Source organism: Lycium barbarum, chromosome 6, assembly GCF_019175385.1.
Source record: "Lycium barbarum isolate Lr01 chromosome 6, ASM1917538v2, whole genome shotgun sequence".
NCBI lineage: Eukaryota > Viridiplantae > Streptophyta > Magnoliopsida > Solanales > Solanaceae > Lycium > Lycium barbarum.
The window spans coordinates 119,575,354-119,590,031 of NC_083342.1; the positions used below are offsets into that span (position 1 = coordinate 119,575,354).

The following is a 14,678-nucleotide window of genomic DNA, read 5'->3' on the forward strand; positions in this document are numbered from 1 at the left end:
AATCCTATTTAGACAAAATTCAAGGTCCAGAACAGATCCGCTTTCTGGTATTATTAAGCACATGTTGTACTTTAACCAAGTATCCATATAGACACGCTATCACATATTATACTTATTAACCTGGGATATTAAATCTCAAATAAAGTATACATAATGAACAAGATGAATTGTATGCTTTAATTTTCATTTTGGTGTAAAGAACTAGTACATGATGCAGAATATATTAGAGCTCATAGAATCCCTACAAGGGTAGATTTAAGATATTTTTTGGTTTTGGCTCTATAAACATTCATAATACCCCTTTAGTGTTGGATCAGTAAAACTTTACATTTCAAAAGAAAAGATCAGATAAATGCACTCGCAACAAATTTTCAGGCAAATTACATCTGCGCTTCAATATGAATCATAAAACTGGAAACAAATCATTGCAGGAAAGTGGAACAGGACATATCGGTGGCTACAATCTACCATACCTATGCTGATTGTCCTACATGAAGGAATTCTACAACTCGAGAACATACAATAAACTCAGCACCCCCTTCCTTGAGAAGGGGAGAAAAAGAAAAAATATAAGGAAAAATAATGGAAGGAGGATCAATCCCGAGTGGTAACATATCATTTTGTTGTCGGCTTGTGAGGTGGAAGCAAAACAACAGCACATGGACCAACCCTGTGACTAGTTTTTAGCGCATCTGTGTCGCCAAATGTGGTAACATATACAGTAAAGATGCTTCATAGAAGGGTGGAAAAAATAACCTCTTCCTTGAGCTATGCATGCTGATACAGAAATATACAGTCACTTTCCTGGAGATGCAAACCTTGAACGCTCTCTCTGTCGATTCAAAGCTCGATCCTTGGGAGAAGATGTTTTTCCTCCCACACCAGCTTGACGCATCATCTCTGCAACCAATAATGCACCCAGTCCGCAATTAGAATCTTCTATCATTCAGAACCAGAAAAGTGACTAAACATTTCTCTCCAACAAGTGGTATTAGATTCAAAGGTATTCCATTTTGACAAAAGAAGAGTGAAGCCAAAGATTGAACAGGGATCACTATGGGGGTATACTAGGTCAGAATTTAGCTCTGAAAATTAAGCCCAATGCCTTACAGTAAGTAGCCATTCAAAGTGATAATCTGCAAGTTTGTAGTCAGTATGCAGCAGCACGATCCTAGGGACAGAGACTTTCCCACATCGACTGAGCATAATTAGGAATTGAAAGCGTCTAAGAAAGGTTGGTATCAGGAATTTCAAAAAATATACCTCGCTTTCTTTCAAGCTCTTGGTCAAGCTCTTCCTTCCACTTCCTTTGAATCTCGCTAAAACTTGCACTATAAACAGAAAAACTTATCTTCACACTACAGGAAAAAAAAAAACTCAAGACAAAAGAAAGTTGATTTATACACTTACATTGGACTATTTGATTGCCTCCGCTCATTAGACTGCGGTGAACTGTCATCATAGTCTTGGTTGCTTCCGCTGCCAATGCATGATGTTCGCCTGTTGCTACTTCCAGGGCTTGGACTACTGATCATATCAATTCCTGTAGACGGGCTTCCAATAGGACCCCGACTTGGTGACCTACTTTTCGGGGGTAACTTCAAGTAATTTGGTGTAGTTTCATCACTTGTAGCCTCAGCTAACTGTAGAGAGTATGAAGGATTCAAACTGTTGTAGAACTCTTCATACAGAGGTGTCTGCAGTTTCTTTAGTTCAAGAGCCTAATATAGAAATAAAACAACCACGTTAAACGCAAAGCTAGAAATATGTCATAATGCCTCTTCATAGAGAGATGTCAAGCAGCATGAGAAGTGGGTACCTTTTCGTCCAGGAAGGCTCTGATTTTAGACTCAGTAAGCTCATCCTCATCTTCTGATATGGAAGGACCACAAAAAACTGCAGAATTGTTGTTAGGTGTGACTGAACTTCCAGCACCTAAGCCACCTTCCTGATTGTTAACTAAATCCGTATTCCCTTGTCGCGATTGAGGAGTCATGTCATAATCACAGCTCCAATCATCCGACGGCTCAGCAATGGGATTGAAACTCTACTTAATATGACGATATAGAAGAAATCAACTCAAGTGAATGTATATAATTTTAGCAACAAAGCAGCAGGCCGGAGATGCTTAATATACCTTATTGAAGTCATCCCCCGTCTTAACAGTTCCTCCGCCCAAGAGAAAATTATCAGTATCATCAATCTGACACATGTCATCATCACTACTGTTTCCTCTCCACATATTTCTAGCCTCCGACAAGTTATCAGTATTTTCTGTTGAGATATTCAAGGTGCCCAAGTTGCAGATGTCTACTGAACCAGCACTGATTGTCAATCCATCATCATGATATTAGACATAGTTGCTTAATAGTCCATATAATCAACAGAGAAATGTAAAATCCATATTATCCAATTAACATGCAACCAAAAGCTATTTCACTAGCAGAAATATACAGTTTTTAAATTTCAAGGTCAAAATCTACAGGATTTCTTCATCGCACTCTTCAATGCGTTGCATGTTTGTTGATTAAGTTACCATTTCATATCCTAAACATCAAACAAATATAGCACAATGGAAGAAAAAGATCTATATAGGGTGATTGCAATTAGTCATGTTAGTGCGTGTACTTTAGGTCCAATGTTTTCTAGGAGTGTTTTCATCCAATTAGAGATTTATATATCAGTACAAGATGTAACAAACTTCTATTACATGTTATTTTTTTCACTACTTCATTGTTTTTTTTTCCCCATGGTGTTCACGCCAGCTTACGCAACTAAAATGAGCTTAAATGGAGCGAGATAGATAGTAAGAATTCATATAGCCAGCCCCAACTTGCTTGTTGAGGCATAGCTGTTGTTATATTACAAATCAAAGGATTTCGAACTTTTTCTATATCTGTTGACATAAACATTTACGTAGTGGAACTGTAAGCTTTAATTCCAATTAAGAATTTGAGATTACACGATGCAAATACTATCCAGTCTGTGCTAAAAGAGAGCCTTAGAGCACTTACACGCTTTTCACATTATGCCCACTCGAATAAGAATGACCTTGAGATTTGCCCTATCAGAAATGAAGTTCAGAATGTGAGTGCCTGAGCAATATTAATTACATTGCCAATTGATGTAGATAAACTAACCATCATAGAACTAGAACCATCAGGAAGAGATAGTTGTGCTTCACCGGTGACAAATGGATGCTACATATAAATCCAAGAATTAACTTATTATTGCATAATACAAGAGACAAAACGATAACGGATTGTCATAGGTCAAATCAAATCACCTGTAACAACTCACTAGCTGATGGCCTTAACTCTGGTTCCCTGCGTGACATATCTTAGTCTCATTAATGGTGTAAAGGAGGAGAAACTATACCAGAAGCAATAACCAAATAAAGGGTGAAGGAATTAGCATTATATCTACTGGTTACACTAATAATTTAGAAAGCATCACTATTTTCAAGGTCACTTCTGAACAATCAAATATCAGAAACTTGGTAAAGAAGGAAATTATATAAAACTATATTCCCTCCAATTGAGTAATATTTTCAACTTTATATGGTGTCACATCGATGTCTAGTACAAACATCAAACCGCATGGTGGTTTGATTTAATGTGCTATTATTCGACTTCGTCAAGAGTCAGATAAGCGTTGACTACATACTTCTGTAAACATTTCAGCAGAAAGTCTTTTGCTTCAGCAGACACGTGTTCAGGGATCGGGGGATGAGCTTTTGTTGTCCCAATATAGAAGAGTGCAGCGACCTAAAACGAACACGAGATCAGCGCAAAGCATGAGTGGACCCGCATATTGTAACCAGTTTATATATGCCAAAAGGAATACAAATATAAATTTAACAAGACCTGCGTGAAGTCCATACCTCTTGATACTGTTGGCTCCAGGGAGGCTTGCCCGTGGTCATCTCTATTACAGTACATCCTACGCTCCATATATCAGCAGAGCTGAAATTCATATACATAATACAAGGACATAATTATTATCAGCAGAACTTATACTGAAGTGATCGATTCAAGGAATATGTTGCGAAGGCTAATAGAGCCAGAAGCATACATTAAAGTCAAAAACAAGAATTGCCATTTCTCCAATGGGTTTTACTGAATCAATTCAAAATCAAAAACAAGAATTGTTATTTCACCGAGAAACTCCTCGTCCATCAAAAAGTTTTGTTCTACTATAAAGAGAAAATTTTGATTCAAAAGCTGAAATATTAATCTAAGTTATCTTTTTGTTTTGACCAATAAATACATTAAAGTTGGAATTAACCAGAGTATTAGAAGAAGTAAAGGTGTCACGGAGTCTGAAAGCATGTTCATAACTCAGGAGGGTGGCAAAGTGAACTGTCAGAAAACTAATCAGCATATTAACTGGATAAGGAATGAAAATATAAAGCAGTAGACATAAAGACATACAACCAGACTTTTGACCCAGCGTGAACCATTATGATTGAAGAAGCAAAACAAGAAAAACTTTACAAAAGGTGAGCAGGAATTCCAAAATTAAAAAAAAAAAAAATGAAAAATGGATGATTCTTCTAAAAATAAAGGAAAGGCAGAAAGGTTTAACTTTAAGAAAATGAAGTATGGAGTGAGAGTAGCATAAATAGGCTATCAGTTCTTCTATCATAGAGAAGAAACTGTTAGGCTCACCATAAAGAGAATAGTAAGAAATAGCAGGGGCCATTTGACTGAGCACAAGAGAACACTAACTCAAGTTCACGAATCATGATCAAGTTTGCAGCAACGCAACATGGTCAAGTATGATCAGATTATTGAATTGATTCTTATAGTATCTAACTAAATCAAGAGCTAAGACCAATTGTGAAACCAAAAGTGCACTTCCCAAGTCACCAGCAAAACAAATAAATGAGATCAAAAGAAGTGATACATATAGGTAAAATATTTGCGCTCTAGATCAAACAAGAAAATAGCTACAGATTTATCAAAAAAAAAGGGTAATTATTCTTACAAGCTATGACCGGTTTGACGAATGACCTCAGGAGCCATCCAGTATGGTGTGCCCTTCATGGACTTGGCACCTGATATAGTAGCCTAATGTAAACATGTTTCATCAATATCCTCTTCATTACATCCAAGCTAAACGAGACAAATATAGATTGAGAAGGGATCGTGAACATACCAGTTCGACAACCTTCTTTGATGCCCCAAAGTCAGCCACTTTTATGCAACCTTTGTTATCAACAAGGATATTAGCCCCCTGAACCCAAATTAATACATGAGATTATTGTTGGTCATACTTTAATAGAAAGAAAAGAAAGGAAACAAGATACCTTAATATCTCTATGCATGATTCCATTCTTGTGAAGATAATCCAGTCCTAGGAGCAGTTGCTTAGTGTACGTTCTTATAACCTACTACCGAAGATAGCATTAGATAGAGACACTCAATCAAATGAATTATACATCGAAAGAGGGTGGAAAAATAAGACCATCAACGAACTTACGGGCTCGGGGAAAGATCCAAATTTGCCTAAAAGGGATGATATCGATCCACCAGGTACAAATTCCAGCAAAATATTTAATGTGTCTTCTTCTCTCACAATTCCAAGATATCTCTGAAAACACAATATAGCAATTGAGTATTTCATGGACAAACAATTACCCAGACAGGAGTCAAGGATTACTTACAACAATATGCGGATGGGAGAGATTCTTGAGAAGCTTGACTTCCTCCTCAAGCTCCTTAACATGGGCCTAATCAGGGCAATAAAAACCAGAAGAATGTATCAGACGGTAGCCAAATTAGAAACTAACACATCTAAAAAATGTAGATATACAACAGTCTGTCAAGATGTCTTAAGCCCTCAGATTCAATATAACAACCTTCCATCTTCACATAGCTATCATAGAAACATCTCTTTTACACAATGTCGATCACTACAAGTAAACAAGAGAATAGCTAATGAACTGAAGACGCATTCATCAATGGAAAGCGTAGAAAAGAAAAGCTAAAGTATACTCAAACTAAATATAAGTAAAAGACACTGGCAACAGGAAACTACTATGAGAAGGCAGCTTCATTGTATAACAATTCAACTACTCTAGCAGACTTTTAACTTCATAATGAATGATTTCCAACTTGAGAGAAAAGAGCAGCAGAGATTGAAAGTATAACCATCAAACATTTGTATAATCAAACAGCGTAACAATCTAACCAATTAAACTTATGTCTCTTAACAATTTCGATTCAGGCATTCAATGCAACCAATAGAATGAGCAATTATATCATTACAACTTCTGGAAAAAACAAAAAGTATACAACAACAATAACATACCCAATGTAATCCCACCAAGTGGGGTTTGGGAAGGTCGAGTGTACGCACACCTTACCCCTACCTTGAAGGTAGAGAGGTTGTTTCCGGTAGACCCTCGGCTCAAGGAAAAACAGTTCAAAGCAGTTCAGAAAAGGAAGTAACGGAAATGAAGAAGCCATGGCAAAATACTACAGAAAGCATGACATAACATTCTGAACAGTAATTACAACAAAATAATACGCTAATCGAAGTACAAGAAGCAGCAGATAGTAATAGGAATAGAAGGACAATCAACTACAGGAGTAATGCTACGACCGCTAGTATGGAAGGAAAAAACAAAAAGTATGTCAATGTCAATTCCAACCTGAGCTTTCTCCTTTGAAGCACTGTTTGCAGCTATCATAACCTGAAGAAAAAACATAACAAATCGAAAACACTTTCAGGATCACTCTTCAGGAAAAAAGCAAAATACCTAGGAATCTCACTAAGATCAACAAAATGGCAGTCCAAACAACAACAACAAAAAAAAGAAGCGAAACTTACATAAATATATCCCTCGGCCATCTAATTTACCAAACATGGCTTGAGTATAGACTACCTATAAACTTTGACTGTATAGATAGTGCATAGGTATGTATATTATAGGTATAATAAACTATACACTACCTACACAGTGTGTACATATTTTGTAAAATCGATAGCCAAATGGTACTTGGCAAAAAAAGTATTAGTAAGTAGTTTGGGAAAAGGACCTGTTTGACAGCGAGAAGTTCACCAGAATCGAGATTCATTCCCATATAAACCTGTCCAAAAGCACCACATCCTATCATTTCTCCTTTTCTCCAACGTATAGGACGCACAGCCGCGTCACCGCCATCTTTAACGGCGGTTGACGGTGACGGCAACGCAGGCGGTGGTGGCGAGAGCTTGGAGAAAACTCTGGAGTTTCGAAGACATGAATTGATCTTCTCAACTAGATGATTACCGTCATCTGCAACGTCGGTATTCGGTGTTCGGAACACCAGTGATCGACGAACTGATCCGAATATATCTTGCATCCTGAAGGAATTGGAAGTTCTAGGGTTTATTAAACGAAGAGAAAACGATGAGTGACGGAGTTCATCTCTTTTGAATTTTTACTCTGCGTTTTGTTTCCTGGTGTGAAACGAACAAGAGAGAGAGAGTGTGTGTCTGTGTGTTGTTGGGAGTGGAAACAGAATGATTTTTGTGGTTTGTCTGTTTCAGTCGATCGTTACTGTAGAGAAAAAGGAGAGAGAGAGAGGAGGGAAAAAGGTGAAAGGCAATTTCTTTTTGAAAAAAAAGATGGAATAAGAATTTACATGAACGCCCCTCTATTGTGTTTCTTCGAATGCTAAAATTAATTGCTATTCTAATTTTTGTTGTTCCGGAAAAATTCCTAATACTCCCTCGGTCCACATTTAAGTGTCTTATTAATTTCCTTTTAGTTTCTGCTAAAAAGAGTGTCTTTTTTAATTTTCAATAAGTTGACAATTCAAACATTTTAAACAATAAATTTATAGCCATAAGATTCAAAGGACATTTTAGTACATTACACACATCCTTAATTTTGACACATAAAATTCAAAAGTTTCTCTTTATTTCTTTAACTTCATATCTAGTCAAATTAAGACACTTCAATTAGGACAAAAAAAATATTATTTATCTATGGCAAAAGAAGGTTTTCAGTGTCTTGAGACTAAGGAAATGAAGACAAGACCGAAATCAAGTATTCGAGGAAGTGAAGACTTGCATCTATTGATTTGGACATAAAATATCATGTGAGATAAACTTCTAGTAATCGAGCAATACGAGTACCATAAAGAACACCCCCTTCAATATGCATCTACTAGCATTATTTATCAATGATTATTTTGTTGAATTGATTAATTCCGTATCATGGTACCAATTGAATTTTAGTGCTGGATTTAATTACTCCAGCAGGTTACTTTTGTGTTTTCAGTATTCTGCTGAGTAAAAGGCTGTCCATTGACAATATGAAGGCAGGAAAATCACCACCAAATGTTGTGATGGGACAGTAAGCCTCATCCTTAAATGTATTTTCTAGGGCGAATCCGAATTAATCGTCCTCCAATACGGGTACAGGAATCTGAAACCAAAAAGAAGGCAGGCAAATCCACAAGTAATTAATTCCAATACTTTAGCTACCCGTTCCATCTGGCTGATATGTTTGCCTTTAAATTCAATGTGATCCCTTCTTTTCAGGATCTTGTTCGAAATTACACAGTAACCCCAGTAAATTTGAAGTACGAAAAACACTCATATGTTTTAATTACCCACTTTTCCTTTTACTTGCATTTTCCAAATAATTTGAATAATTCCGAACCAAAGTTGGGCTAGAAGTTCCTTTATGTGCCTACCAATCCGGACAGGATATCTTATAAAGACACATGAAAAAACACAATGATCAATCAGCAAATCTTATGGCTAAGCTAGATGAAAAAACACAATGATCAATCAGCAAATCTTATGGCTAAGCTGTACTACTGAACATGATATCTATCTCTTATAATGCACATATCAAAAAACACAATCATCAATCAGCAATTCTTATGGTTAGCTCTACCCTACTAAAGAAAGGATGGGGATTGACCATAAGCAAGAGAGTAGTTCATAACAGTAAGCAAGATGCATACACTGTGCAATTAAAATCAAGGAGGGGAAAGAACTAAAGAAATCTATACTCAGGGCATCATTAAGAAGAAAGGAAGGACTTCCTATTGCTACTTCTCGCGGCCTTCTTCAGAGGACTCCACACCAATTGCTTCTTTAATGCAACAACTGTTGGATGCTTGGGCCTCCATGAACCTGGTGCTTGTGAAGGAGGACTTCCCATGAATTTACTGCTTCGTGAACCAACTGGGGTTGCCCCTATGGGTGTAGCAACAGATGTTTCCTTCGCCTGAGGTATTGGAGAAAGCGCTCTTGATGTCCGCCACATTCTTTGTGGATCCCAAACAAATGATTGCCGACCAACGAAACGGTCATTCCTTGGTCGAACAGCAGAGTTATTGAAAGTCGACGTGCTGGACTCAGGGCGAAGGGTTGCAATAGAAGCCCGTCTTTTGGGCTGCAAAACCTGGTTTGTTCCTTGAGGTGGTGGTCTAACTGCAATTATAGATCCTCGCCTTGGTTTCACAATAGCCTTTGTCATAGATGGTCTTGCTATATTTTCCTTGTCATGTGATGCCACTGGCACAAAGGACTTCCTGGCTTTTGCAGGAGGACGAGGAAGAGGGGATGGTGGGGGCACAAAATTGCTGATTTTTCTTAGTGGCAGTCTCACTGCTTTTGAAGGAGCCAGTGGTGGTTTCTTCTCTGTTGTTATCTTCTGTGGTTGGCTTAAATATGATGAGGCTGTGAACTCACGAGAACCTCCAGCTAAAGCCTTGTTTTCCTGTTTTAGACGTATTTTCCTCTCCTCTGCCAATTGGTTTTCAAGATCACGAACCTGTTGGGAAATTGAAAAGACTTGGCTCTTTCAGAATCAAGACTCGCAAAAGCTTAAGCTTAGAATGTGGCTACACTGTAAATGTGAAACTACCAGAAAGTTTTTAAGAAATGCCATTGGAAGAAGGAAGATACTCTCTTTCCTACCTTATCCTGAAGACTTCTGCACATCTGTTCTCTGGTAGCAAGTCTCAGCTGCAGTGACTGCAAATTGTCCTGTAATTTTTTGGTTTCCTTCTCATCATGCTTGGCTTTTTCTGCCTGTTTATGTACATCACAACATCGTTAGCTGTTTGTTTATAACTATCAAATGTTCATTGAAAGAGGTGGTTGTATAACTACCAGTAGTTTATGCTTCATGAGCTCTGCAAGGTCTGTCTGTTTGCGAGCAGGGCCATGCTCAACTCCTCGGACTCGACTTGCAAAATTCAGTGAGCATAGAGTCTCTCCCAAATCTGAGTTATTAGGGCTGATTTGGACAAACATGACCGCTTTGCAATCTCCTCCTGCAATTCATGTTCGTATGAGATAATTCAGTTAATCTAAGAAAATGATAAACAATAATGTTGAGAGGATTAACTTGCTGTTTCATCAAGCTTATTTGGAATTTAAACTGATTGCTTAATATTATGAAGGGACTCTTATCACAAAAATTCAGTAATATCTGATAATCCGGATGCTTTAAAGAGTCTTACCCAGAGAGCTCTGCAGCATATGAGTGAGCTTTGAATTCCTGTTGTGCAGAGGGACCCAATGTTATTTAACGGAAAAATAGTACCTAAGTGGGGTAATCACATGCACAAATGGAAGGGGAGAAATACCTGTATGGAATATGAGATGTCTTAGAGGCTAGTGCAGAAATGACATCCCCAAGTGCAGACAAAGACTTGTTTATGAATTGTGACTCTTTCAACCTCTCACCTTCAACTGCTATCCGTCCCACACGCTCACTGCCAGCAAGGTCAACAAGCCAAAGGTGGCTCCTAGTCCTCTGGCCGTTAATCAAGTTGTCTCCCACAACAGTCACCCGCAGTAAGCTAAGGTAAAAGTGACAAAGAAAGTGTGATTCTTCATTGATAAGACCTAATAGTGGATTGTAAAACTAAATTCTTTTAAATTTGTAAAAACTAAGGCATCAGTAGGAGAAATGTAAAAGGAAGAGAGGGAAAGATGAATGTAAAATCCAGAGTAAAAGTTGTTAAAATCTTACCAGTGAGAGCGGCTGCTAAGCTCGTTAGCACTAGTCGATCCAACCGATCTAGCCCGACTTCCGGACTTGAGCAGCTCCCATACTTCTTCTGTACCATATACACGAGCTTCCACAAGTCCTGGAACTTCCTGAGTTCCCTCTGCAGATTGTTTTATCTCCAACCTGTTTCATGTTTAAATATAAAATCATTTCTTCAATATATAAACACACAGACACTGAAATATTCTCTTTCCTCAACAAAAACAGAAGCTCTAGTTTCTGGTTCACTAAACTTGACAAACTTTTCCTCACTGTACTGCAAACCAATTGACTATTAGTTTCTTCGAACGGAGCCCATATGATCATTTAAGCAAAGCACTGTTTTTTTTCTAATTCCATTTTGCATAGTGCCTTTTCTGAATTATGAAAATTGTTTCTGATTACATAGAAATACTTGAAACATAATTAGTTTACTTTGTATCATTTTTCAGAAAAAACTTTTCTTTAAGAGATATTATTTACCTCTTTAGCTTCTGTAAAAATATATATACTAATGAGATCAATCTTTAGAGTTATTATAAGAACGAAACTTATTACCTTAGTCAATTATGTTTAACACTCTTATATAATCAGAAAACAACCTTATAAATATGCCCATTTTGATCTCCAAAATCTAGCACATTTACTTTTAAATTCTGGGGAGAGAATATGTGCCGACCCTGAATGGTGTTCTTATCTAGCCATAACCAGCATTTTGGTCATAACTGCAGAAGCTTGAAAGCAGAACCAAGCCAATAAAATAAAGAGGGATTAAAAACTTACTTCTTAGCCGGTTGATTCGAGTCTACCAGGAGGTCTTTTATCTTCTCATTATAAACCTCTAACATGCTGACAAACAATTCATATTTCATGATACTGCTTCTCTCACTAGATAAGCTAAATAGCTTCTCTAAAGTCCGGTAGTTGACTCCCCTGTTTTCTGGTGTCCCTTCCATGGTAAACGTCTTCCCTGTTCCAGTTTGTCCATAGGCAAATATGCAGACATTATACCCATCCAAAACTGAGGTCACAATGGGCATTGTTTGAGCAAAAACGACATCTGCATTAGAAAATTACAGGATTTAAATAAAAGTCAAATTACATAAGCAGCAAAGAAACATTCCTTACACAAAAATCTTAGATACGCACATCAAATCATAGATATCGACTGACCTTGGTCATCCTCAGGTTTAAACACATAATCAAACTTAAACTGCTTTTTCGAGGAACCTGCACAACTGATCTGCAGTTCATTTTCATGAGATGGATCAAATTCAACCACAGATGTTGATCCATCTGCAATTTCACCTGCATTTAAAGGTCTACATCTACAGAAGACCCTGATATTTCCTTTGAGTTCGATCACTTCATTGTATAGACGTTTTCTTTCAGTACACTCCTCCAGATACTTCTTCTTCAGTAGTTCACACTCTTCATCATACTTCTTTTTTAGAAGTTCATTTTGAACACCTGAAATAGCCGAAGAGACCACAAATAGATCAAAATCGATAGCATACAACTGTATAAAAAGACCAGATATGAGATGTTGTTCATACACTCCTCCATATACTTCTGCTTCAGTAGTTCGCACTCTTCATCATACTTCTTTTTTAGAAGCTCATGTTGAACACCTGATATAGATGAAGGGCCAGAAATAGATCAGAATGTTAGCATACAACTGTATAAAAAAAAACAGATATGAGAATGTTGCTCATACTTGGATGCTGAAGAGCATTAGAAGCTTCAGAACCAGGAAGAGAGTCCACGCTCGTGCCCTTGACTTCATTACATAACGCTGCCTGTTCTTTTGTCAAGTCCTAAAAAGAAGGGATATTTATGAATAATAACTCGTTTGATCTCCACTGAAACATACATTTTAGCAGGAAGTGGTTAACATCTTACAAGCACTTTGTTGCTATCTTCAATCTTTTCTAGAATGGGAAGAGACTGCTCTTGATTTGATGAACATACTTCTGTGGTACAACGTAAAGCATTACTCTCATCCGCTGAATCAGAGGTTCTTTCAGCTATAACTGAACAAAAAGGCAATAAAATCCAACAAATGTAAGAAGCAAAGCCTATCATTGAGAATGTCTACACTACAGACCAGCTCACTTTATAGCTTTAGGTGTAATCAGGGGGCTCAACTTTACAAATTTGTCTTGGTGAAAAGATAGTGAAATTCAGAAGCAAAGTCTATTTTGTAAAGCATAATCCAGGACGGTAAATCAGGCATTACAAAATTCCGCCCAAATTCCACCACCCTAACTTTTTCCACATTAATCAAATAACAAGGGGGTAACTAATAGCTCTTTCTTACAGTTGCTGCCAGTTTCTTGAGTACAGAGGTTACATAACAGCTACTCGAAATCTTTTAGTTATCCTCATCACACGACTTTGTAAAATATTTCCAAATTGTTGACTTAGTCATGTAGAAACAATTACAGGACAAGGACAGAAATCTGAAGTTACATTCTTTTATACAACTTCTTGGCACTATCAGTTACCATCCAAAAAATAGGTTTAAATAAAATATAAAGCATTCCATTCTCAAAATTCCGCCCGAATTCCACCACCTAACTTTTTCCACATTCATCAAATAACAAGGGGGTAAATAATATCAGTTGCTACCAGTTTCTTAAGTAACAAACAAAGAAGAATGCTGCAGCTTTTTAAATGTTCAAAAATCAAAGAACCTAACATAGTTTACACGACGGCTAATCGAAATCTGTTAGATATTCTCATCACACGAAAATAAATATTAAATATTTCCAAACTATTGACTTGAGTCATGTAGAAACAATTACAACACAAGAACAGAAATCTAAAGTTACATTCTTTTATACAATTTCTTGGCACTATCAGTTCACTCATCCAATAAAAAGGTTTTAAGAAAAATACAAATCATTCCGTTGTCAAATAAAATTCACAAGATTACACTCAATTGACCTTTCTTGAAGCAGATAATATATTATACAAAAATGTTAAACAAGAGGACCAACCTCCATCAACAGTAGAAGAAGATTCTAGGGTTTCACCTGAAACAAAATCAATCAAATATTCATTACCATTACTAAAAAGGTAAATTTAAAAAAAAAAAAAATCCACTGAAGAGGGTAAACGAACCCCCATTTGAGATGGTGACTGAATGATCAAAATTATCGCATAGCTTTTCTAGGGTTCGATCTGAAAAAAATACAGAAATTTGAAGTTAATATATAGAAAACACTTGAAAACTATTATTATATAATATATACATATACATCTCAGTATAGAATTAGTAGGAAAGAAAGAGAAAGAGTACCATCCATTATTATCGGTGACTGTGAAATTAGTGAAGAAGGAAGGATGTTTAGATTTGGGCAAAGTGAAGTGCAGAGAAAAGGGAGAAAAGGTGATTTTGGGAATGAATTGTTATTCTTGAACGGTCACAATGGGGTTTGAATTGAATTTATGGTGGGATACCCAAGTTTTTGAATTTATCATTCATCTAACCGTTAGAATCAAATTGGAAAAGAATATTTGGTCAATCTCTGCCGTCCGATTTGGAGGAGCTGCCTTTAACGGGGCTCATCTCCTATTTCTTCTCGGAGCGTCTCACTTGCCCTTTTTCTTTTTCTTTTTTTAAATCTATGTTTATATTTATTACTATAACCCATTTTTTATT

The 14,678-nt window shown here is 36.9% G+C and overlaps 2 protein-coding genes across 3 annotated transcripts; both read right to left on the reverse strand.

Annotated features, from left to right (window-relative positions):
• Positions 1-329: 329 nt before the first annotated feature.
• On the reverse strand, positions 330-7,647 carry LOC132645897 (mitogen-activated protein kinase kinase kinase NPK1-like). Its single transcript, XM_060363150.1, has 17 exons — positions 7,047-7,647; positions 6,659-6,700; positions 5,669-5,734; positions 5,485-5,595; positions 5,312-5,392; positions 5,161-5,238; positions 4,990-5,072; positions 3,884-3,965; positions 3,667-3,767; positions 3,287-3,326; positions 3,141-3,200; positions 3,015-3,064; positions 2,138-2,324; positions 1,820-2,047; positions 1,411-1,721; positions 1,264-1,331; positions 330-900 (listed from the first exon to the last, which is right to left on the reverse strand). The coding sequence occupies exons 1-17, from the start codon at positions 7,350-7,352 to the stop codon at positions 797-799; spliced, it is 1,998 nt and encodes a 665-aa protein (XP_060219133.1). The 5' UTR covers positions 7,353-7,647; the 3' UTR covers positions 330-796.
• A 1,136-nt stretch (positions 7,648-8,783) lies between these two features.
• On the reverse strand, positions 8,784-14,615 carry LOC132645899 (kinesin-like protein KIN-14S). Of its 2 annotated transcripts, none has more exons than XM_060363152.1 (14): positions 14,316-14,615; positions 14,138-14,197; positions 14,014-14,049; positions 12,914-12,984; positions 12,729-12,828; positions 12,568-12,642; positions 12,185-12,481; positions 11,795-12,071; positions 10,994-11,155; positions 10,605-10,820; positions 10,479-10,516; positions 10,126-10,289; positions 9,931-10,044; positions 8,784-9,784 (listed from the first exon to the last, which is right to left on the reverse strand). In XM_060363152.1, the coding sequence occupies exons 1-14, from the start codon at positions 14,320-14,322 to the stop codon at positions 9,029-9,031; spliced, it is 2,373 nt and encodes a 790-aa protein (XP_060219135.1). In that variant the 5' UTR covers positions 14,323-14,615; the 3' UTR covers positions 8,784-9,028. The 2 variants fall into 2 exon arrangements, with proteins under 2 accessions (XP_060219135.1, XP_060219134.1); XM_060363151.1 differs by having other exon boundaries at positions 12,914-13,044.
• Between the last annotated feature and the right edge of the window lie 63 nt (positions 14,616-14,678).

What these genes read in the sequence shown, in the direction of transcription:
- LOC132645897 (XM_060363150.1), bottom strand. Translation starts at nt 7,352, where the DNA reads ATGCAAGATATATTCGGATCAGTTCGTCGATCACTGGTGTTCCGAACA. An exon ending in CAGCTAGTGAGTTGTTACAG is followed by an intron (nt 3,201 to 3,286) that starts GTGATTTGATTT and finishes ATTTATATGTAG; the next exon opens with CATCCATTTGTCACCGGTGA. An exon ending in AGAGCTTGAAAGAAAGCGAG is followed by an intron (nt 901 to 1,263) that starts GTATATTTTTTG and finishes TATTGGTTGCAG; the next exon opens with AGATGATGCGTCAAGCTGGT.
- LOC132645899 (XM_060363151.1), bottom strand. An exon ending in TAAACCTGAGGATGACCAAG is followed by an intron (nt 12,072 to 12,184) that starts GTCAGTCGATAT and finishes TTTCTAATGCAG; the next exon opens with ATGTCGTTTTTGCTCAAACA. An exon ending in GCAGAAGTCTTCAGGATAAG is followed by an intron (nt 9,785 to 9,930) that starts GTAGGAAAGAGA and finishes ATTTCCCAACAG; the next exon opens with GTTCGTGATCTTGAAAACCA.